The sequence below is a fragment of the Taudactylus pleione genome, unplaced genomic scaffold (genome assembly GCF_031769625.1).
Source record: "Taudactylus pleione unplaced genomic scaffold, aTauple2 ptg000066l, whole genome shotgun sequence".
Classification (NCBI taxonomy): Eukaryota; Metazoa; Chordata; class Amphibia; order Anura; family Myobatrachidae; genus Taudactylus; species Taudactylus pleione.
In genome coordinates, this window is record NW_028284468.1 from 5,714,897 (window position 1) to 5,740,611 (window position 25,715).

Sequence of the window (25,715 nt, forward strand, 5' to 3'; positions counted from 1 at the left end):
ACAGCAGTTGTCCTTGCAACAGTTTTAGCATAGCCAAATAGCAAAAAAGTGGCGGGGCATGCTGGGATGTGTAGTTCTACAACAGTTTGGGGTTCGGGTGCTTATTGGCCACCCCTTTGCTAGAGCATACAGGATCATTCTAGAGAACTGTGCACTACCAACTTTTGTGGCGACAGTTTAAGGGGGGGGCTCTTCCCAGTTTCAGCATAACAATGTGCGCACGTAATAGAGACGCTACCTCTTAATGACTTTGCCTCCTATACATTTTTCACCACTATAGTACACAACTAAAAAACTACATACAACCTCTACACAGACAATCTTGCTCAACAGCTACAATCCTGCACTGGCAAATACTACCCCTTTCAGACATACGGCGATTCCCGGGAATTTAGCCTGCCTCGGCCAAATACCTGGGATGTCGCCTATGTCTGAAAGGTACCTACCCGGGAACATGTTCCACGGATAGCCGACCCTTCAATCGATCAGGGAATTTCCCAGGACTTAAGTCCCGGGAAATTACTCTGCTCATGTCTGAATGGTGCTACCCGGGAATTTACTCCCGGGCTTCAAACAGCTCCTGATTGGCCAGCCACGGCTGCCTGATGCATGGACATAAGCAGCAGGCGAAGAGACAGGAGAGACACCGGACATATTGCAACTGAACCGCGATCTAGAATTGGTGAGGAGGACAGGAGAGGGAACAGGAGGAGTGGCAATAATTTTTTTTTTTAAGTTACACCGTTGAATTAATGTTGCATGACTTTATTAATGTGTGCCAGAAAGTATCCACTTTAAATGAGAAAACTGATTTTCTGTATAGAAAACAGAAAAACTCTGCTTATGTCTGAAAGGGGTCTACCCGGGAATTTCCCAGGTAAAAGCTGTAGTGTGAAAGGGGGATCTCGATGAAATACCCGGGAATTTGCACGGGAGAAATTCCCGGGTCGTATGTCTTAATGGGGTATCAGATACATTTGCACCCCATGAACTTCATTATGGTTTGTCCAGGAGCAAATCTGCCCCATCCCTAAATTAGGAAGAGGGGAGGACATAAACAAATAGTGCAAAGAAGGAAATATGGTGTCATATCCCATAGCATCAGAAATTTGCTGTTGTAAACCTGCACTAAAAATTTTTTTCAACCTTTTGGTTGTCAAGGTCACTTTCCTTAACATACCTAGCGTTCCCGCTAGGCTGTTTTAGCGGGACGCAGTGCCCTGCCCTCCTTCTGGAGGGCAAAAAGCACCCTGCCCTGCAGAAGAAGGGCAAATAGCGCCCTGCGGGTGCCATCTTCACCCGCGGGTCACAGTGTCCCGCGGGGGAGAAATATGCGGTGACCCGGTCACCGCCGGAGAATAGACCGCCGGAGAATAGACGCCGGGCGCACCCTCAGGATTTCTTCACCTGAGGGTGGGTGGAAAAATCCGACTAAAGTGCCGGCCACGAGGCTGTTTTCCGGCTTAGAGTGGTGCCAACAGCCTAGCGTCCGGCACTTTAGTCGGAGAATGCCGATGCTTGCGATTAAACACTCAGGTTAAGTCACAAGAAGCGGCATTCTACGACTTAACTGGCAAGTGTGGGAGCAAACCGCGCACTGAATTGAATAGCTCCTAGGGCTCAGTCCCGGGGCTATTCAGCGTCGCACTAAATTGAATCGAGCCCTACGATTCATTACGATGATGACCATAACTATGATGCAGGCCTAACTAACTACAGGCCAAAAAAACCCTGACCCAAAATATTCTCTTGGGTTTAAGATGCAGCACAATGTTCCCGTGCATCGGAGATCATGTTACATCATGCAGTCATAAAATTCAACGGACTGCACTATGCAACATACACTCAATCCCTAAACCAGAGGTGGGCAAGAAGCAGCCCACCCCTGCCCTTAAACAACTGGTCTGGGTGCCCTCTGAAGCTTGTAGTAGATAGGAGGATACGATGATCAGCGGCGCTCACAGGATTTGTATATAGAAATAGGCAGTAATGCTCTAAATCAATGTAAACGTTTCAATTTAAGTAGAAGCCATCAGTTTATATAATTTAGGCTTATTTTTATTTCAATATAGAATTTCAGTGCTGCTCATTTTCTATTTATTATGCATAGTTATATACCATGTACATTGGGCCCCAAAACCACAGCATGTCAAACCCTAGTACCCGTGAGACCACAAACTGTTCAATGCTCATGAAAGGTGACGACATATAACACCATTTGTCCTCCTAAGAATTACATCCTCTACCACCAACAAGTGGTGGCCTTCACTACACTCCCAGACTACAGCAACAATAGTTTGCTAGATGCAGTATCCTGCTACAGCAATGCTACTCCTGAAGGGCATCTCAGTATTTGCCAGACTGACATTTACTGTTTTGAGTTAGATTAGAACTAACCTCTTGCGTACTCCTCTTCTGAAGAAGTTCTACGAGAATTATACTTCGTGCTTGCTAAATTCTGCATTTGACTTGCATTTTTCTGCAGTGAACACTGCAGGGAAGCTCTGCAATGCATTCTTTAGCACATTATGAACATATTTCAAATGCACTGTGAAAAGGAGTGTTAGGTTTTGTCTCTGCTTTAATCCAACAATGTTTAAAACGTCTGTGTATACGAGGCCCTTTTACAGTTCAAGGGCACCAAGCTTTCTCACCCGGAATTCCCCCAGCAAACATGTCTGACAGTGTGAGTAATCCAGGTGACGGTGGCGGCCATCTCCCTCCCTCCCTTTCCAGCATCTGTGTACACAGGTTTTTGTTTGAAAGGAGAAACTTGACCGAGCAGTAGAGATAGTAAATTGACTAAAAGATGTGTAGAGCATGTAGGGGACAGGAAGAAATAAGGCAACATTAACAGCTAATCTAGCAGAATAAAAGCACTCTATGCTGCTGATGAATAGGATTGTACATATTGTGTTCACTAGGAAATTAGAACAAGCCATTTAAGAAGCAAAATACATTTAATTTACTTAGAGTAAAATAGGGCACACCATCTTTCAAAGGGATCTCTAAGCACGTGTGTTGAAGTAAAGTGGGCTGACATACAGAAGTATGATGTATGGCCATATATGCTACAGATTTAATTGTCTAGCCACCAAATGGTATTTACTTACAGTGTCCATGTCACCACCTCTAAATTTACACCTCGAGCACTGTATTTACTATGCTCTAACAAATTGTACACAAACACACACTAATATGAAAATGCCGAAATAGAGCATTGAAACGTGGGTCTACATACCTGCATAGGTCTTATTTGTTGGAGCGCCGCCGGTTGGATATTATATACAGGTTGAGTCTCCCATAAACCAAAATGCTTGGGACCAGGGGCATTTTGGATAACGGAATATTCCGTATTTTGGAATAATTGCATATCATAATGAAATACCTTGGGAATGGGACCGCAATATACACACAGAATGCATTTATGGGTTATATACATCTTATACACACAGCCTGCAGGTAATCATACAATATTTCCAATAATTTTGTGGCTCAAACAAAGTTTGTGTACAGAAATGAAATTCATTTATGTTTCATATACACACAGCCTGAAGGTAATTTATACAATATTTTTAATAATTTGTACCTTAGACAAAGTTTGTGTACATTGAACCATCAGAAATCAAGGGTTTCATCATCTCAGTCATGCCAAAATTATTCTGTGTTTCGGAATATTCCAGCATATTTGAATATGGGAGACTCAACATACATACATACATATATATGTAAATATCTATATACACATACATACACACGTGTGCATTTAGGTGTACAATTTGTTGGAGTATAGTAAATACAGTGCTCAAGGTGGAAATTCACAGGGATCGCAATATTGTGATGGTGTGTGCATATACATGTTCAGTCTAGCACCCTGCATTTGTCACAAGCCATAGAGTACCTCTGTCCAGCCTGGTGTGTCGCTCTCTGCTCTGGTGCTTCTAGCACACTCAGCTGATGCAACAAGCTTCTGATATACAGACCAGTGTGTGCTACTGTAGAAGCACCAGAGCAGTGAGTGACACCCCAGGCAGGAAAGAGGAACTGCACGGGTTGTGACGGGTATACACACACACACACACACACACACACAAGTACACACTGAGCTAAAATAGCTCAATGTGTACAGCAGGTGTGGGCAAATTCGGTCTTGTGGGCTGAGAGTACCCAGCAAAACAATTGGGTTCGGCACGATTGAGCCTGCAGCCCCTGTGCTGGTATGGTTGCCGGCCCGGGCACCAGTGTGATCAAAATAAAGTACAGCTCCTGACAACCAACGTGCCGGGAGCTAAACAGCCAAATACACATCTCTATCAGCCATAACATTAAAACCACTGACCGGTGTAGTGAATAACATTACTTGTTACAATGGCCCATGTCGAGGGGTGGAAGCTGATGTGTTGGAAGCAGGAAAAATGGGCGACAACAGACAAATTGTGATGGCTAGACAACTGGGTCAGAGCATCTCCAAAAAACAGCAGGTCTTGTGGGTTGTTCCCTGTATGCAGTAATTAGTATCTACCAAAAGTAGTCCAAGGAAGGACAAACAGTGAACCGGCGACAGGGTCATGGGCGTGCAAAGCTCACCGATGTGTGCAAGGAGTGAAGGCTAGCCTGTCTGGTCCTATCCCATAGAAGAGCTGCTGGAGTACATATAGTTGAAAAAGTTAATGCTGGCTTTGATAGAAAGGCCTATGGGGCTGCGAAATTGCAGGCCAGTCAGACTGCCCAAGCTGACCACTGTTCACTGCCAAAAGAGTGAACAATGGGCACGTGAGAGTCAGAACTAGATCATAGAATACTACAAGAAGGTGGCCTGGTCTGATGAATTAAGTTTTCTTTTACATCATGTGAACAGCTGGATGCCTGTGTGTCGGTTACCTGTGGAAGAGATGGCACCAGGATGCACTATGGTAGGAAGTCAAGTCGGCAGTGGGATTCTCTGGGCAATGTTCTGCACTGGCATTCATACGGATGTCACTTTGACACGTACCACCTACCTAATCATTGCTGCAGACTAGGTACACCCCTTCATGGCAACGGTATTCCCTGATGGCAGTGGCCTATTTCAGAAGGATAATGCTCCCTACCACATTGCCAAAAAAAAAAAACATTGTTCAGGAATGGTTTGAGGAACATGACAAATAGTTGAAGGTGTTGACCTTGCCCCTAAATTCCACAGATCTCAATCCGATCAAGCTTCTGTTGGATGTGGAGGAAAAGCAAGTTCAAGCCATGGAGACCCCCACCTAGCAACTTACAGAACTTAAAGGATCTGCTACAAACATCCCAGAAACCACAGGACACCTTCTGAGGTCTTGTGGAGTTCATATCTCAAAAGAGCCATTTTGGCGGCAAGAGGGGACATATCTAAAATTAGCGAATATTAGATATAAATGACTGATCGGTGTGTGAGTAATTTTATATACAGTCAGGCGCATAAATATTCTGAAGTGTTTCGGGCAATATTATATGCTCATATTCAGTCAAATGCTTCAGAACTCATTGGACGGCGCTTCACAGTGCAGATGGACAATGACCCGAAGCATACTGCTAAAGCAACCAAAGTTTTTTTAAGGCTAAAAAGTGTAATGTTATGCAATGGCCAAGTCAATCCCCTGACCTGAATCCGATTGAGCATGCATTTCACTTGATGAAGACAAAACTGAAGGGAAAATGCCCCAAGAACAAGCAGGAACTGAAGACATTTGCAGTAGAGGCCTGGCAGAGCATCACCAGGGATGAAACCCAGCGTCTGGTGATGTCTATGCATTCCAGACTTCAGGCTGTAATTGCCTGCAAAGGATTTGCAACAAAGGGCGGAATTCAATTGATTTCGCGGCCCACATCTCCCGTCTAAAGTGACAGGAGATCGCGGGCAGCTATTCAATTGTGCCAGCGTTTCACACTGATCGTACCCAAAGTGGTCGGGTTTAGCCGCGTAAAACAGCTAACCCTGGGGCTGCGAGCTGAAATTGAGCGCTAGCAGCTGATCGCACCCGACAGGAGCAATAATAGAATAGCTCCGTCGGGTGCGAAGGGGGGAATAATCAATTGAATTCCGCCCAAAGTATTAAAAAGTGAAAGTTATATTTTAGGATTGTATAGTTTGTCCCATTACTTTTGGCCCCTTAAAAAGTGGGAGGCACATATAGAAACCAGTGTAATTCCTACACCGTTCACCTGATTTGAATGTAATTACCCTCAAATTAAATCTGAAAGTCTGCAGTTAAAGCACATCTTGTTTGTTACATATCAAAGCCATTATGGTGGTGAATAGAGGCCAAAATATGAAAATTCTGTCAATGTCCCAATATTTATGCACCCGACTGTATATCTCCAAATTGCGGTTACTCATACTAATCCAGTATAGTGCCCTGGTGCCTTGTCTGTAATGGTTATACACACCTGCCAACAATAAGCAGCACTCTGGGTCTTTACTCTATATTGTGAATTAATAACTTATTCCCTGCCAATAGAGAAGTAGAACACATTATTTGAGATATATGATTTTCCAGTTTTCTTAAAATAGAAAGCAAACATAGAAATTACATTGTATGCTCTCTGTGTAATCTCCATCCTGGGATAGGCTACAAGATATGCACAATACATCTGTAGTAAACTGAGCCCCTAAAGCCATTTTATAAAATTATTCCAGCACTACAAATCTAGTAATGAGTAGCATACTTATCCCTCGCTTCTGGAACATAACAGAGATCTGACATTAAGTCCACTAAACATTGCATGATTTTCAGCACTTTATGTTATACTGATTCCCTGAGGAATACAGTACCTGTTTAGCTTCCTTATGGGGCAACTATAGATTGATGACATCTTCTGCGGCTTGTTCGAAATTTGACAAATTTATACAGAGGTCCTTTCAAACAAGTAACGCTTCCCACTATGGTCCTAACTGTGTGGAGTTTGTATATTCTCCCTGTGCTGGCGTGGGTTTCCTCCCACACTCCAAAAATATACTGGCAAGTTAATTGGCTCCCACCAAAAATTAACCCTAGTTTGTATGTTTGTGCATATACATGTGATAGGGAATATAGATTATAAGCTCTTCTGGGGCAGGGACGGATGTGAGTGTCTAAATATGCTCTGTAAAGCGCTGCGGAATATGTGCGCGCTATATAAATAACTGGTAATAAATAATAAAAGTATTAGGTTTCCTAGAGAAAAAGAAAAGCATACTCATACTTGAGACAGAATTGATAGTCCTGACTTTGCCATAAATTGCTTAATGCGACTGAAAAAGTTGCATCCAACACTTTTATCCTATTCAATTAGAAATCCGCATTAAGTCAACATGGCTATTAACGGGAGTTTCACTCAGCTTTTAGTTCACAGCCCCTGAGTAGGTGATAAGTGCGTAAAAAAATTTAAATTTTTTTTAAAGGTAAAAATGTCAGGTCTCTCCCTTCCGTGCTGGGAGGGCGCCCAGTGTCCCCTGTGGAATCAGAGAAAAAGGGATTTTACTGGTAAGTACCAAAATCCTATTTTCTCCTTCATCCACTAGGGGACACTGGGGACGTCCAAAAGTTATACTCCCCCCGGGTGGAAGAGCCCTGAGTAACCCGCAAAACCCTGTGACCAAAAGTAGCTTCTGAGGTCGGAAGGATAACAAAAGAATAGAAACCAACAGAAAATGCGGACCTTGGACCGGCACAAAAACGAAGTTGCTGAGGCACAGTCACAGGCAGCCCAAGAAGACCCACCGCCAAGTGCAGAATAGAAAACCGGCAAAGACCGGGCACGAGCAACATACACCTGTCGGATGGCCAGATGGATCCATATTGGGGAGCTATAAAAAAAATGAAAATAAAATACTAAGTTTGGGCTAAGTTCAGCCCAATGTGACCGGCTCTCTCGGGCACAAATCTAAAACTAGGGCTTCTGGGGGAATAGAGGGGGAGGAGTCACTCACACTTAGAAATTTAAAGTGCCAGCTCCACTCATCCACCAGTCTATACCCCAGTGTCTTGCACTCCAGTGTCCTCTGGTGGATGACTGAGAAATAAGCCCCGGCTAACTGAATTTGGCCCTTGGTGAGATTCCAAGGGGGCGAACCAATTGTTTTAATCGCAACACTTTCCTAACGGGCGCCAGACAGAGCAATTCAATTGTTGCTCCGTTCGGGGGCGAACAGCCGTGGCTGCACGCATTTCTGCTCGCACGCTCCAGAGGTAGCAAGCAAAAATGTGCGAGAAGTCCTTGTTTGGGTGCCCAAACGACAGTGACTAAAGCAGGCCTCTGCAGCATAAATCCATTATTCCCTTGTTTGCTTACACAGTGATTTGCTGGAATCCATGTGCTCAAAAACAACTTTTTTTGGAACTGATCATGACAACTATATAAATTTTCCTAATAAATCCATAAAATATTTAAATTATGGGAAACTTGAAGACTAGCAACTTTAACCAACAACTTACACACTCTAATAATTTCAACGACATAATATTGGAGGCTGACTGTTGCCAAGGATTACTTTATTAGCAGTGGCTGATTCCTTGCAAAAGCTACACACATTCCAGACTAGCAGGTACACTACTTCATGTATCAAGTGTTACACACACCATATAGATTGTAAACTCACTGAGGCAGGGCCATCTTGACCATCTGTTTCATCATGTCATTACATTGAGGCCTGTGTAATGTAAGACCTTAAAAAAAATATATATTATATAAAATAAATGAATGTTGATAGTCGTAGGTTTCCTATTGGTTATCTATATCAAAATGCAGCACACCAGTAATGCAGTGTACAACTTCTGCCTGATCTAGCAGAACAAGGGTTAATGCAAAACAGCACGCTCCACTATATGACAGTATCCAATGCATCAAGTCAGGTCTGCTGCAAGTTCACACGTGGAGCATAAATATTGAATGCAGATTGTGGCTAGATGCTCTATTTATAACATTGCAAACACCAAGGGCTTCACAGGAATTAAAGGAACAGTGGTGGAAGAGGAAATATTTCCTATTGCAATGTATATTATAGACTTAGGGGTATATTTGTTAAAGGTGGATTTAAATTAAAAAAAAAAAAAAAAAAATTTTTTTAATAACACTTAAGGAAAAATTAAAAAAATGTGCGTTAGTAAATGTGTCATTTAGCCCTAGAAAAACAATATCGATGTTGACAGATTTTTAATCATTTTAAATCTATTAAAAGTGCGGACTATTTTCTCCACCCCATTATATTCTAAAACGGAAATATGCTTAGAATGGAATTCAATTGCAGCTTCTGGGTGAGGTGCCCGGAGCTATTTAATTTCCCACACTGTAAACCAGCGACTAGCGATTCCTGCTCGCTCCCTCCTGAGGGTGCGAGCAGAAATTCGATTTAACTAGTGCCTCAGGGCTGGTTGCAGTGCTATCGCATGCGCTAACAGCATTGCACCTGGCGCTTAAGTCAGAAAATGTTTACCGCAACTAAAAATCGGCCATTAGTCGCGGTAAACAACGTCTCCTGACTTAAGTGCCAGGGGTGATCATGTCATTAGAATAGCTCCAGGCACTTAACCTGGTAGCTACATCGCCGTGCTGGAAATTGAATAGCTTTTGTAAAATACATCAAGCCCAACTCTTTCCTAGTCAGAGTACTGAGCACATTGACACAAATCACTGCTCTTTTCATCATATTTAAGTCATAAGAAATTGTGACAGGAGAAATTAATTACTACAATAAGTTTTAGGGCACAATTCAATTACATGTGGTAATTTACAGCGCTGAAAAAAGGGTGGTAGCCTCGGACTTTAGCGCCCGGGGCTATTCAGTTACAGCCCCTTTTACTCACTAATGCACGTTAACCCATAGGACCCAGGATAAGTTCTCAGAGCTATGGTTTAACACATTCGCGGCACCCACGATGAGGGCATTTAACGCGGACTTCTGTTCGAGCCTCCACAGGATTATACTGAAATCCGTATTAACTGCAGATTCTGGGCTGTAAATGAATAGCCCTGGCAGATAAATTAGCCCTTGGTAATTAACGGAGACTACTTTAATGCATCCCTTAGTCTTCATGTATTATAATCTGAGGCCAACACACAGTGGTGACAGCCATTTTGTGGTTAGACATATTGTTAGATAGCAGCCTATCAATTCCTAAGAAATGATTGATATCACTGAGACATGAATAGACATCACTTGTTCATAATAAGCCAATAGAACACCAGTTCAGTCCACAGAGTCTGAGTCGCTGTGTGCAGAAGACAGGTACACTATTTTTATGACATACTGGATAGGGATGATTAAAGAAAACCCAAGTACAAGACTAGTTCATTACTGAATGGAAATGAGCAAGGTTTCTATTAAAGGAATTCTTATTTTTGGAGGCATTTAAACAAATCTTAAGTGTTTACTTTCCACTAACAAAAACAGAAAGGCTTAAAGCTAGGTACACACTGGAAAGACTTTAATGAAAGACACAACAATCACCGTTATGTCATTCGTAACAATGCACTGGCCGCTAGAGAAGTCGCTAGATTGGATGTGCAGTATCAAACCTAGCGATCGCGGGAGCGCGTAATCATGCGTACACTGAGCAATATAGGCGATATGTCGTTACGAAAAAGCATATTGTCCCGACATCACTCCAGTGTGTACCCAGTTTAAGAAGTTACCCTGTAATTTTAAATTCCTGCATTCTATCAGTCAGAACTGAGGTGCGTTATTAGATGCAAGATCAAGACTGTTGAAAAAATGCACGCCCATTGTAAGAAAATAGGAGCATAGTCCTAAAACATACAAACAAGGATACAATATATACCTGTACATGTTTCATCGTTGCTATGAAGTCTAAGGTTGTTTGTTTGTTTTTTGTGCAAAGTTCAATTTGTGACAAAAAAGCTTGGGGTATTTGGCGGGTCAATGGACATGGTCACTAGTATAACACGAATCATAAAGTGCAAGGGCTTGTTTAATCCAATTATTGCCTCTCTCTCTTATGTGAATTATAATTAAGGAGGACACGCACTTTTGGACAAACTCCAGTTAAAATATCCTTTTCCACTACAGTGTAACAAATGGAAGAGGACCACATACACAGGCAGATTCAGCGTCACAGTAGCCATAACAAGCATGTGACATGCCCTCCAGCTCCCAAGTTCAGGGAAAAGGACCCTGATGTGCACAGCACCTATAATATCCTTAAGTTTATAAAGTCCCCTGGCCCATTAAAATCTATGTCCAACTAAAATCTACTTTTTTTTTTCATATAAAATTCTAGATCTGCAGAATTTTTTTACCTTTTGTCTCACTGTCATTCATGCAGTATCAGCCTACTACTACCTACTGAACCAAACATCCAACAACTGCTAGGGGTATATTTACTAAAGGTCGATTTTAATCAATTTAAAAATTGATGTTCTGTTTCTGGGGCTAAATGCCATTAATACTTAAAAAACAAAACCAAAAATTGTCCATTAGGAATTGTGTGATTCAGCACCAGAAACATAACATTGATATTAAAAGATTTTCATGGATTTTAAATAAATCAGAATCAACCTTTTGTAAATATACTCCCTAGTATCTACATTGCCTTTAGTCATTTGTTAATGAGGACAGTGGAAATACACCACTCAAGTCTTCTTAGAAGAGCTTGCTGGCATCTAGTTTTGACTCACTGACTTCTGAAATTTGCACAAATTATCCACTGCAGGGTTACTAAGATACATCATGCTAAGTAGCATGTATATAACCCATGAGCCCCTTTCTATGCAAGTCTGAGATAGAAAACCATTAAAATAACGGATACATACATACATACAACTACAGGAAAAATTCACATGGATGAACTAAACAAGACCTGTTCCCCAAAATAAAAAAAGTTTTCTAGAAACATTAAATCTGTCAAGGCGACAGTCACCAATGTGTGTGTCATGTGACATGAAACTACAAGAGGAGAATATATAGGGGCAGTATGGCCCCCAATGATTAAGTATCCAACTCGCAGCAGGGAATACTTTATACCGGAGCAATTCATCATTGTTCCAGTGTGGGGACAGCTGCTCTGAAAAACAGCCGTCTCAGCGATTAGTAGCGCAGCTACAGATGTAGCTGCGTTACTTACCTCTCCCCCGTCGGTGCGTCTACGCATGTGTGACCCAAGGTCAGGCATGTGCAAAGCATCCGGGGGAGGTAGTGAGGAGGCAGCGGAGTGATCCACTCGGACCCCTCTTCGCATACCTGGAACCCCTTCCCATAGGAAAATTAAGATGGCGCTTGTTCTCGCAAGCAAACTCTGAAAACTTTCAGTTTTTGGAGTTTGCTGAATGTCAGGTGGTCCTATTCTAACCCTAGCTGATGAATTGCCCTGTAACCTAAATATGCATAAACTAGCGTTTCCGCATGGTTACCGGGCCACTTATCGTTTGATGAATAGGCTCCTTAGTGATTGGTCGGAGAGTGTGACCACTAAAACAGTAAGGGTAGGCTAGGGGGAGGGAGGGTTAGGCACTTGGGGGAAGGTTAGGGTTAGGAGAGGGAATTAGGTTAGCCAATACTTATATTAGGGACGATCAGGATTTTGACCCATGTCGGGCAGCCGCTATCGGGATTTCAACTGTCGGACAGGCGTCCGGCAGTAAATCATACCGATTCCGTCTTAACAACCCTTCAGAACGCATTCTGCAGCACAATGCTGGGAAATGAATCCCTCCAACAGACCAGGAGGGGGGAAAGATGTATCAAACCTTGGAGAGAGATAAATTACTAACCAATCAGCTTCTACAGTATCTGCCAATGTTCAAAAATAGCCTGTGAAATGGTAGTTAGAAGCTGAATGGTTGGTACTTTGTCTCTCTCCAAGGTTTGATACATGTCCCCAGTACATTGATGATTAGTAAGGTGTGTACCCAGCTTTATTCCCTAACAGATATATCTGCAGATCGAGTGATCTGTTGATGATGGTTGTTCATACACACTGAACAACCGGCATCTGGCCGCGGGCTGTGCCCACATCCCAGCAGTCTCTGCAGCAAGTGTATGTGCGGTCGGCTAACCGCCCGTACACAGCAAAATGAGCAGATATCTGCAACTGGCTGTGCAGCACAGCTGACGCGATATGCCTGGGAACTATGTCGTTCACAGACATATCGCTGGTACACACAATCTATTGGCCAATCAATTGACCCAACACAAGTTAAGAAAAGGGATAAGGAAAATGAAGCATGACCACAGCTAAATCTGCCAGGCTAAAGGGGAAATTCAAATCATATTATAGTGCTGACTTCGTAAGTTTTCTGTTGCAGGAACAGTACATTGCGTCAATGTTGGCAATTGAATTTCCACCACCACCTTTTCTTACCATCTGTTCCAAAAGTTGCTCTTACCCTATTTTTGTTTATACATAAATAGTAGGATTAAACCAATATTTTACAGAAGCAGGTTTTTTTTTTCCTTTCTTCAATTTTGGCATTTGCAGGCACTTTTTGAAAAACTAAAGTCAGTCACACAAAGGACATTGGTAAACCATTGTCCCACTGACCAACCAAAAACCCAATTACAATTTTTTTTATTATCAGGTACAAGGTCTTCAAAAACGGTATGGTACCTAAAATAAATAGGATTGAACAAGTTATTTTCTTAGGGTTTTATACAAACCTATCTTGTCGCTAAATTTAAATAGAAACGCAATATATTTTGTAATACAGATTTACATTTATTTACCTCACATTTGTTTACATTTAGGAAATGATTTAGAAAATACAGAACTGTACCATAATCCTGTTATTGTAGTCATCACATTCACTCAACAAAAAAAAAAAAATACATTAACTTATATATAGGTTTGTTTATCTGCTAGTAAAATAGGGCCCTAAAATGTCAAGAGGCAGACTTTCAGAACAAATAAAACCCTCTGTACCATTTCCATTGTGATATATTTGTACGAGTGCTTCTTTGGAGTATATGTCAGGAATACCTTATTGTGAGGGCTGGTCACACAATAGCGCTGTATGACATTTGTTTACCTGAATGAACGTCTCATTTTTTAGCACTGTGTGCCTGATCAGGCTAACCCCATCTCCCCCCCCCCCCCTTCCTACTGCGCCTGTGTGCTTAGGAGATACTGAGATCTGACAGGTCATTCCTTTATACACTGCAGCCTGACAGCATCCTCTATATCCAACACCTATAGACACCAGGCCTTCACCATAGCTTTCTCTGCTATCAGAGACCAAATACAGAAAGTACTCATAACCCAAAATCTATACAGAACTCCACCAAAATCAACATACTGAGGTCACTGACAAATACACTGTACTGACCCCTATGACACACCAGGAACAGCTATTTCCTAAATCTCAGTCACCTCACTAACACTCCAGGTAAAGCTCAGCAGTGAGGAGATAGAAAAGTGGGAATGAATCAGGTAGAGCACCTATAACGTCACTAGGCCAAATCCTAAAGCAAGAACAATAACAGGAAGCTGGATGTGACAAAGAAGCCAGCTCCAGACATACCCCTTAGGGGGGCAAAGGATTAGGATAAAGGGGATATGTGCCAAATAGATTATGACTGCCCACATCAAAACCACAAAGAGATTATTTTATTGATGTCATGCATAAACATGACCATAGTGGGTGAGAACAATATGTGCATCCAGGCAATTCCCTATATAGTGCCAGAAACCCCTCTCGAAGGTGTAAATAAATATTGGCCATACCTTTTTCCCAAATGTGACAAATAAAACAACAATATGCAATTATTGAAATACTAATAGTAAGACTAGGAACCATTATGCAGTATACTGTACAAGTATGTGTTAGCAACAAATTCATAATCACAAGTGTGAAATAAATCCTAAAGGCAAACTCATAAACTGTACCAAGGGTCTGACTGTGCCTTCATTATTTATATACTGTTCTATCATTTATTATTCAATTAGAATTCACAAGTGTCCCTTTTCTGAACAATGGATTATTCACAAATTTGTAAATGTACCAGCACCTCAACCCAATCACACAGATCACTACTTAATAAATATATTATCTTAACTGTAGGCCATACTAATGGGATTTGTGTTTTAATCCTAGTGCAACGTCCATAGACGCATTCTGTGTGTGTGAATGAATATATATATATATATATATATAATAGGCCTCTAATTGAGACTGTTTTATCCAGCAGCAGCAGTTCCAGGCCCAGCAATAACCTGCTACTACGAGGCTGATTACATGGGCAGACACAAGGCCCATCAGGCACAGAGGCAGCAGAGTAGTGAGTGTGTGTGTGTATGATATATATATATATTAGTGTCCTATTGTATAGCACTGTAAACATGTGTTGTTATTATTACCCCATCAGCCAGCCTGGCGTCCCTCACTCTTAATAACACGGATGTCTGTACACTTCCTACCATTATCACTGCTACATCTTACTGTAGTCATCAGCACCCGGACAGCCCTCCAAGGCCCGCCCCATATACCTCTGTCTCCGCCGCCACCTCACTCCCCGCCCGGTGTCTCCGCTGCTCTCCGGCTCCTGCTTCTCACCGATCAGCTGAGAACGCGAGGCCCAGATCCCTCCGCGCACTACTTTACCGCTCTGGATCTTTCCGCTACAACCGCACTACTCCATAGTGTCAGAGTGAGGCCTAGCCGGTATCCCTCCGCGCACTATTTTACAAAAGGGGGAAACGCAGTTCCCGGGGACGGCTGCCGTGTTCCCCTCCCCCCCGTGAGGAGGTGAATAGCGCCTTGCTCACTCCCTGGATGTGGTGGCGAACCTGCCGTCCGCTCGCTGAGGTGTATTTTTTTTTCTTTTTCGTTTTTATAAACCGTCGGTTTCTCTAATAAAAAGGATTTTCGGGTACAGTTAGCTGTCCCCACAGAACCCCATCCGCTGGTTCAACTCGGTTTATTTCCTCCAAAGTCACCCCCCTGCCGAGTAGGCAGTTACACAACACGGTGTGCCGCTCCGTGTGACTGAGTCCCCCGGTGGAAGTGTTATGTGTCCACTGCTTATTGTTCGGGATGTATTGCGAGGCGGAGGGATCTCGGGAAAAGATTCTCCGCCTCTGCGCGCAGGGATCCCTGTGGGGAAGGGGGGGTGAACCGCCCCGGTTTCCCTGGCAACCGCGCAAGCGTCTAAGATGGCGGCCCTGTTGCCGGCGGTTCTGTACGAGGGGAACGGGCAGGCACCGGCGCCCAGCAAGGACTTCTATCAGCTGCTGATCAGCCGCAGCGAGGTCAGTGACGGGGCAGCGGCCCGGCGGAGGGCTTCGGTAGATACGGGACGGACTGGAGAATGTGCGTGTGGGGGGCGGGAGCAAATGTGCTTGTGACAGCTGGGGTGGAACTACAAGTCCCAGCATGCCGTTCTTCTGAGGGGAAATGATGAATAGCTCCCCCTTCCCACTGCTGGATCACACCGGTCATAAGTCCAAGCTGCTGAATGTGCTGTGATGGCTGTGTATGCTGCAGGCAGAGAAAGATAGGGTTGGATAGGATTATACATATCAAGATGAAACCTACACATAGCTATAGTACAGTCCTGACAAATTTCTAGTAGTTGTGCAGTGTATATATATATATATACATACATACAGTGGCGTATCTATAATGGGTGCAGTGTGTGCGGGGCACACGGGCCCCCGGGTTCTGGGGGGTCCCGCACCGCACACCCATATTAGTTTAAACTTACCTGTCCGTGGTACCGCGTCGGGTGTCAGCGCTGCTCAGAACACCGGAAAATGGAAAACTTTCCCGGTGTTCTGCGTATGCACAGTAGACTCCGGGCACACTCTAGTGCCCGGAGTCTACTAATGTTCCAGTGGCTGGCCAGTCAGTCGGCTGCCGGCCACAAGGGAGAGAGGAGGGGGCCCCGCACGGAGAGTGCACGCGGGCCCCCTCCTCTCTTAAGACGCCCGTGTGTGTATATATATCTATATATGTATATATACTTGCCTACTTTTGTAAATGCATTTCAGGGAGATTGTAGAAAGCAACACCTATGAGCGCTGTGTTAAAGTGAATGAGTACTGCTACATATATAGGAACCTGCCTACCTTTCGCATATTTCCCCCCTCACACAGATGTCTTACAGACAGAATCCTCATATCACATATCTCCCACTAGCACATAATATTCCTCACTAGTACAAAAGATTTCTCCCATGCACACACAGATCTCCCCCTAGCAGCGGACCCTCCTCACCCTTTTCTCCATTGTGTGTTTCCTCTGCATATTCCAATTTTTCTTCCCTCCTCAGTGCTGCTGCTGAGCTCCGATGCCTGAGTACTTCCTGGACTGGTCACTTGATTGTCAGTGTTGTCCATCAGAGTTCAAGGCACACCCTCTCACAGTGAGGCATGCCTCCATTAGATCTTTTTCTCTGTGTTTTATTGGCTGCTTCATGGCCCAGCCCCCAACTCTAGGCAGTGTCTGAGCTATCAGAGGTGAGGCTGAGCTCTTACTGCCTCATCCCTGGTCTCCCATGAATTCCAGTGAGTACTTTGGTGAGTTTTGCTTATACAATGATCAGAATAATACAAATAAGATATTTATAAGTTATAAATATCTTTGTTTTATTCTAATAATTTGTATAGTCAAAACTCTGCAGTCTGACAGGGAGTTTGACAGAGCTATCCTGATTGCATGATTGGTACCATAAAATTGCCTTACATCCAAATGTAAATGAACCCCAAAGCAGTTAGTAAGATCTACTTGTTGATGAAAAAACAGTAAAACTTTTCAGAAAAGTTATGTAGCCATAGGGATCATTGTGTCTTCTAACCATTGCAGGGAAATTATACTAATTTCCCCAAATTAATGTATAGATCTGTTTTTTTTAACAGCTACATAATGGGGGTAAGGCACGATCAGGGAGATCGCTACTATTTAAGGGAGTATCCTTGACAATCAGGGATAGTTGTCAAGTATGATACAAATATGTGTGTGTGGGTTATATATATATGTCTATATCGCGGCGAAACGCGTCAAGATTTGGATTATTTTGGGACTGTTATCTATTGGCATCCACCTCACCATCCATCCACGACCAGCCTTTTACAGTTATAAGAAAATAAGCCAACACGATGGAGCCAATGTACATAATGTTATTAAGATAGGTGTGAAGGTGCATTAGGGTAGGTGGCACAATGATTAGCTTGCTACCTCACAACATTGAGTTCTTGGATGTTATTCCTATCTATTTCCTATTTGTGTTAAGTTTATAGGTTCTCCCCTTGTTGCATGGGCAGTTGCGCCACTGAGGTTGGTGTCACCTAGTGCATTTACTCTAACACCACCGTCTGTGTACTCCTTGCATAGCCTCATGCTCAAAAAACCACGCCTAGTTTTATGATGGTTTGGGGGAGTGACCGCTCATCACATTTAGGGCCTGCCCAGAGCATCGAGAGGCCAGTCTCTTCAAGTACTATGTGGATCAACGCTGCTTGGTGACACCATCCGAGGGGGTGACACCAAAATTGCAGAGCAGCTCTGATATTTTTGTGTCACACCATCTATTGGTGCCACACGGTACAGCTCGCACTCCCCCCTAGTGACGCCACTGTGCATGGGTTTCATCCAGGTGCTTCGGTTTCTTCCCAGAGACCAAAAATATACTGGTAGATTAATTGGCTTCTGACAAAAAATTAACCCTAGTCTAGGGATGAATTAGAATCCCAACTGCTGGGATTCCGGTGGTCAGAATGCCGATGCCGGAGTCCCGAAGGTAAGTACTGGGGTTAGGGTAATGGGTTAGGCACTAGGGGGAGGGTTAATTGTAGGGTGCTGGGAGGGGGGGAGGTTTAGGCTCTAGGGGGGAGGTTAGGTTCAGGCACCAGGGAGGGAGGGTTAGGAGTACTTACCTTTAGGCATTGGCTTTGTAACCTGGTCGGGATGCCAGTGTTGGGATTGTGACCGCCGTTATCCCAAGCGCCATCATCCCATACCCAACTCCTAGTCTATATGTGTGTGTGTACACATATGGTAGGGATTGTATATGAAAAGAATATAGATTGTAAACTCCCTGGGACAGGGGTTCATGTTAATGACTAATATGTAAACCGCTGAGTAGTATGGGTAGTATAGTTGTGAGAAGGGTGGTGTGTGGGGGGGGGCAGTAATGTGGATAACGTAGGTGGGAGCAGGGTAGCAATGAGCAGGTAGGGTAGGTGTGGGGAGTAAGCTCTATTAAAGAGGTGGGTTTTTTAGAAAATGTTTAATATTAAAGGTTTTGGGTATGGTAGGGACTTCTACAAGTGGGTAGGATCGAAAGCGCCCACTTTTCATTACTCTTCTTTGTGAGCCTGTGAAGTCCACTTTTAATGACTATTAGGTTTGCAGGTCACAAACGGGGGCAGTATGAATGGCAATAACCCGGGTCCAATGTGCGGTGTGAAAGAGGTATAAACAGATGTAGCACGGGTTGAAACCATGTTCATTAACCCAACTCAGAGCCGGAATTTTGGTGTGAAAGTGGTAGGAAGTAATATTGATTTTATTTTAGAGGACACAGGTGGCCAGTGTAGCTTATTCCGGAGTTGTAAGCCTGTTGTGGTGTGAAAAGAAAGGTAGCTCTGTATTGCTGCAGCATTTTAAGTGAATCAAAATGGGCAAAGATGGGTGAGGGGAATGGATAAGAGTTTTGTTAGCATCTTGGGTAACCAAAGAAAGTATTCTGGCAATATTTGGAAGGTGTAGAAGACAAGACTGAGATTATGTGACAAAGCAGAGGTCAGAGTCAACAGTTACACAAAGAAAAAAAAACAGGATTTTGGTACTTACCGTTAAATCCCTTTCTCCGATTCCACAGGGGACACTGGAGTCTCAGTACAGTGGGGTATGGATGTCACGGCTGCCGACACTTGAGACTCCTGGAAGGAGGTAGGCCTAGTAGGCACAATAAACTGGGGTGGTTTGAGGAATGATCTTTTTATGGAATCACAGTAGCACAGGGTAAAAGTAAATAGGGTTTATTCACAAGAGAAATAATAATGTCTCACTTAAGGTTTCAATAACACAGCTGTTCATATATGCAATGATGGGTATACAAGCAAAATATAGTCTTTAACACAGAAGAACTGATGGGTTAGGGGACCCCGAGTCCAATAACCCTGTAGTACTGGCAATAGGGCCAAGTCCTGTGATGCTGTAAAAGTCAATACAGGGTTGAGTCCTGTGATACGGAAAAAGATGAAGCAGGGTTGAGCCCTGTGACGTGAAGAAAGATGGAGCAGGGTTGAGCCCTGTGATGCGAAGGCAGACGGGGCAGGGTTGAGCCTTGTAATGTGAGGATGGTGCAGGGTTGAGCCCTATGATGCGATGAAGACTGAAGCAGGGTTGAGCCCTGTGGAGCGGTGTAGTTCCAGGACATGATTGAGCCCTGCAGCGTGGCTGGAACCCGGAGCAGGGTTGAGCCCTGTAATGCAAACAAGGTAACTGTAACGGTGCAGTTGACAACTGTGATGAAGATAAGTTCAATATCCACCAGAGAAGAAAACAACAGGCAAGGTAAATGGTGCAGCAAAGGGTGAACCACTGCAGTGAAACAAAAGGCAATGCTTAGACAATGGTAATGCTGGGCTCTGTAGTGCGGCTGGTAAATAGTGCAGCAAAGGGTAAAACCACAGCAGTGAAGCAAAAGGCAATACTTAGTCAATGGCAATGCTGGGGTCTGTAGTGCGGCTGGTCACTGACGTCAGAGGTTCAACTGGAACACGGGCAAGGATATAACAAAGTCCACAGCAACCCACAGGCACAGCAGGGATCTGGCAGGAGTCCAAGAAAGACCTAGAAGTAACGTTGCACAGACACTGAGACAGAGGGCCTGATTCAGACCCGGACGCTATTTGCGGATGGTCGTTCCAAAAAAGGGCCGGCTATTTAAAGTGAGCGCTCGCTCTTTGCGGTTTGTTGACGCCTCTATGTCTGAGCGAGCGAACGAAAAATGCGCTCGCTATTTTGTAAAGATGCCCCTTTGCCGTTCGCATCACACGTCATCTCCGGTATTAGATTAATCGGGTACAACGAAAGGCATCTGAACTGCTCGCAGTGCTTGTGGTAGGTTTTTCCTACCACAATCACTGCGAGCAGTTCAGGCTAAAAGACAACCAAGTGACGTGGTCGATGACGCTCCTTTACTAATTATGCACACCTATTAAACGCCCTTTTGACTGTTTGGCACGCCTGCGTTCGGATCTCCACTCCCCCGTTTTCAAGCAGCTTCCCGTTACCACCCACAAACGGTACATTCTGTCTATCAAATTAGCAGCCCCTCGCTGTTTTGCGAGCGCACGATTTCCGACCGCAATAACTGATTTGCGCATGCGCATTACGACCCATACGCATGCGCAGTTGTGAACATCGCTCAGGGCGAACGAGCGGCCGGTTACGAGCGGCTCTGAATCAGGCCCAGAGTTAGTAACAGGCTTTATACTAGAGGTCTGTGATCCATAGGAAGTTTCAGAACATGTGACCCAAATGGAATCAGGTTTGAAATAATGAGCAATCTAGGAATCCCACAACCTCTTTACCGGAACTACGATCGGTTGGTTGATGTGAAACGCCGACACTACCTTAGGCAAAAAGGATAACTTACGTAGCTCAGCCCTGTCCTCATGAAAATGAGGTAAGGCTGACGACAAGAAAGCACCTCTAGCAGAGGCGAGCGCCAACAGGAGAACCACTTTCCATGATAAAAATTTTAATTCCACTGTTTCTAAAGGTTCAAATAGGGAAGATTGGAGAAAAGAGAGGACCAAATCCCATGGGGCCGTAGGAGGTACAAACGGAGGTTGTAATCAGACAATCCCTTGTAGAAAAGTCTGGACATCCAGTAATAATGCTAGTTGCTCTTGAAAGAAAATCGACAAAGCCGATACTTGAACTCTTAAAGATCCCAGACGAAGACCTGCTGCTAAACCAGCCTGTAGAAAATGAAGCAGCCTGGCTAAGTTGAATTCTGACGGTAGCACACCCTTGTGTTCTCGCCAAACGACATATGCCTTCCATATGCGATGATAGTGCTTAGAGGTAACTTCCTTTCTAGCCCTTTACATAGTAAGAATCACACTGGAAGGAATACCCTTCTTTCTTAAGATAGCCCTTTCAACAGCCACGCTGTCAAACGAAACCGCTTTAAGTCCTGATAAATAAATGGACCCTGTTGCAGTAGATGTTCTTGCAGAGGAAGAGGCCTCGGGTCGTCTATCAGTAGAAGACGTAGGTTGGAATACCATGCCCTTCTGGGCCAGTCTGGAGCCACCAACAGAACCTTTACCCCTTCTCATTTGATTCTTTGCAGCAGACGAGGAAGGAGTGTGAGTGGGGGAAACAGGTAGACAAACTGAAACCGCCAAGGAGCTGTTAGGACATCCACCACCACTGCCTGTGGATCTCTTGTTCTGGAGCAGTAACATGGCAGTTGATGGTTCAGTCTCGACGCCATAAGATCTACCTGATTGAGACCCCAATGCTGAATCAGTTGTTGGAAGACCTGCGGATTGAGCATCCACTCTCCCGGATGAATGTCCTGTCGACTGAGGTAATCAGCCTACCAATTTTCTACCCCTGGTATGAAAATTGCTGATATCGCTACCGCATATTCCTTTGCCCAGAGAAGAATGCGGCTTACCTCCCTCATGGCGGACCAACTCTTGGTACCGCCCTGTTTGTTGATGTACGCCACATCCGTGGTGTTGTTGGATTGCACTCTGATGGCCTGGCCCTTCAACAGAGGATGTGCCACTTGAAGAGTATAGAACACTCCCCATAGCTCCAGAATGTTTATGGGCAGTACTGCCTCCAGCCGAGTCCAGCGGCCCTGAAAGTGTCTTCCCAGAGTCACTGCCCACCATCCTCTCAGACTGGCGTCTGTGGTGAGGAGAATCCATTCCCACAGTGCAAACCTCTTGCCTGCCAATAGGTGAGAGGAATTCAGCCACCAAAGGAGAGATGTCTGAGTCCTGGGTGACAGTTGAACTCGCAGGTTGGACCCTGACAACAGAGAGGAGGTCCAGTTGGAATGGACGGGCATGGAACCTCCCGTTTTGGATGGACTCGAAAGACGCAACCATCTTTCCCAGAAGGCGAATACACAGGTGCACTGACACCCTGCGATGATGCAGTATCATTCGCACCATGTGTTGGATGGAGGAGACTTTATCCTGCGGAAGAAATACCTTCTGCTCCACTTTTTCCAAATTCATCCCTAGGAAAGGCAGACGCTGTGTAGGCTGCAGATGAGATATTTGGTAATTCAGGATCCATCCATGTTGCAACAGCAGACTCTGTGTTACCCGGATGTCCTGCAGTAATTGAGAGACTGACGGAGCCTTGAGGAGTAGGTCATCCAAGTAAGGGACGATAGTAACCCCTTGTATCCGAAAGAAGGGCCATCATTACTGCCATGACCTTCGTGAACACTCTTGGTGCTCAAGAAAGACCGAAAGGTAAGGCCTTGAATTGAAAATGAGAGGCCCGCACTGCGAACCGAAGGAATGCCTGATGAGGAGGCCAAATGGGAATGTGGAGATAAGCATCCTTTATGTCTAAGGATACGAGAAACTCGCCCCTCTCTAGCCCTGCAAAGACGGATTGCAGGGACTCCATCTTGAACTTGAAACATCTCAATCCTTATTTACGGAAGTTCAGAATGGGTCTCACCGAGCCGTCTGGCTTGGGAACCACAAACAAGCTGGAATAAAAACCTTTACCCTGCTGGTGGATAGAGACATGCACTATTACTCGAGAAGGCAGTAGCTTTTGTATTGCCTCCTGTATAACAACCCGTTTGTCCGCAGATGCCGACAAACCGGTTGTGAAAAACGAGGAGGAGATTGGGTCTGAAAATCCAGCTTCAACCCCTGAATAACTATGTCCCGGACCGACGCGTCCTGGCAAGACTTAATCCAAACTTCCTTGAAGTTGCAAAGGCGAGCTCCCACCCTGGGGTCCCCCAGGAGAGAAGGGAGCAATTCATGCTGGAGGCTTAACTGAAGCCTTATTCTGCTGGGAGGCGGATGCAGTGGCTCTATCCCTGCCTCTTGGACATCGGGAGATAGCGGGAGCACCTCTGCCATAGCCTGGAATGCGAAAGGACGGTCCGTCAAAGGGCTGCCTGGGGGGAGGAGCAGCAGATGGGAGATAAGTGGACTTAACCACCTGTGGCTTGAGATATCCAAATATCCAGTTTCGTTCCAAACAGAGTTTCTCCTGTGAATGGAAGCGCTTCCACGGCTCTCTTGGATTCCGCATCCGCCTGCCATTGTCGCAGCCACAGGGCTTTGCGGGCTGAGACAGCCAAGGCCGAGGATCTAGAGGAAAGACTACAAATATCCTTAGAAGCCTCTCCAAGAAAAGCAGCAGACTCTGCAATGCTACAGTGTACATTGATTTCAAGGTAGTTTCTAACTTCCTGTCAGAAGGCTCCCTTAAAGACACTGCCCCTGGAACAGGGAGCACTGTCTTTTTTGACAAACATGACACTGAAGGGTCCACTGAAGGAGGTGTTTCACATTAATGCCTGCTTTTTGCAGGAAAGGGATAGTATGATAAAAGCTTCCTTGAAATCTGAAACCTTTTATCAGGGTGTTTCCACGCTGAGGTAAGGATCTCGTCCAATTCCTCAGACACTGGAAAAGAGGCTGCCAGTCTTTGCTTTTTATTTAAGATAGACGGCCTAACCTCTACAGGAACCCTGTCCTCAACATGTAACAACTAGCGTATCGCTGCAATCAGCGCCTCTACACCCTGAGATACAGGCTCCGCTCTATAGGGTCCTGTACCTCCCCTTCCTCTGTATCAGGCATGTCGTCCTCTTCCGGATCATCCCACATATGGGAATTCGGCATTAGTCTCCTAGTGCTCTTGTATGTGACCAGCTCCCTTGGCACAAAATTTAGACAAAATTTAGAGAGGGAGGAGCTAGCTACTATTCAAATTTATTAAAATGCCAGCTCCCAGTTATCCCACATCTATACCCCACTGTACTGAGACTCCAGTGTCCCCTAGTGGATGAAGGAGAAACAGTGGTGTTATGGACCCATAGCACACACTCCCAGTGGTTATTTACATACCAAACACCCGCTGTTCTCTTTATCCATTGTAGTTTACTTACCTTAGGACTCCTTTCCTCCTAATTTCCTCTTGTTCTCCTGTTAAACTGAGTCTGCATCTCCTATCCGTGACAGATGTCATGATGCTGAGCCGTCTGCAGTGACTGCCTGCCTGCTCCCGGCTACTCTCATGCTGCGGGAAGCCAGGGGGCGGATTGCGACTTTGTTTTCATAAGCCCAAACAGAATAAATTGGAGCACGGGGAGAGCGCTACAGCACAATCTCCTTCCCTTGCTCTACTGATTGACCAGAGCATGTCCTGGACTTTTTTGTCACCCCACTGATATTGTGCTTGACACACCACGGACCAACTGGTGACATACTAAGGTGTTGTGACACACAGTTTGAGAAGCTCTGACTTTATTGTAAGTAGATAATTGATCACTTTTATCGCTGCTCTGCCTTTTGGCTAAGATCAGGGGCTTAATGTAATAGACTGCAAGCCAGCGCCGCTGCGGGAATACATGAAATTATGCCTGTATTTTTAAAGCAGCAAGCATGTTAAAGGCTAAACCAAGCTGGTTTAGCCTTTAACATGCTGCTTTAAAAATACGGGCATACTCGCATGTATTCCCGCAGTGGTGCCGGCTTGCAGTCTATTACATTTAGCCCCAGATGTAAATGCCTATGTATGCTGTGGGG

At 44.5% G+C, this 25,715-nt stretch overlaps 2 protein-coding genes across 10 annotated transcripts in view; one reads left to right on the top strand and one right to left on the bottom strand.

Moving 5' to 3' along the window:
- TRIP12 (thyroid hormone receptor interactor 12) overlaps nucleotides 1-16,000 on the bottom strand; it is a 126,176-nt gene extending 110,176 nt beyond the window's left edge. For 6 of the 9 annotated variants that reach the window (XM_088466586.1, XM_088466585.1, XM_088466583.1 and 3 more), the window contains exon 1: nucleotides 15,438-15,999. The gene's annotated coding sequence lies outside the window, so the exon portion shown is untranslated. Of the gene's footprint in view, nucleotides 1-15,368; nucleotides 15,389-15,437 lie in introns of those variants that run through there. The other 3 variants (XM_088466571.1, XM_088466572.1, XM_088466575.1) reach the window with 2 other exon arrangements.
- A 38-nt stretch (nucleotides 16,001-16,038) lies between these two features.
- FBXO36 (F-box protein 36) overlaps nucleotides 16,039-25,715 on the top strand; it is an 84,490-nt gene continuing 74,813 nt past the window's right edge. The window contains exon 1 of the mRNA XM_088466589.1: nucleotides 16,039-16,199. Within this exon, the coding sequence (XP_088322715.1) occupies nucleotides 16,104-16,199 (96 nt within the window). The 5' untranslated portion in view covers nucleotides 16,039-16,103. The remainder of the gene's footprint in view (nucleotides 16,200-25,715) is intronic.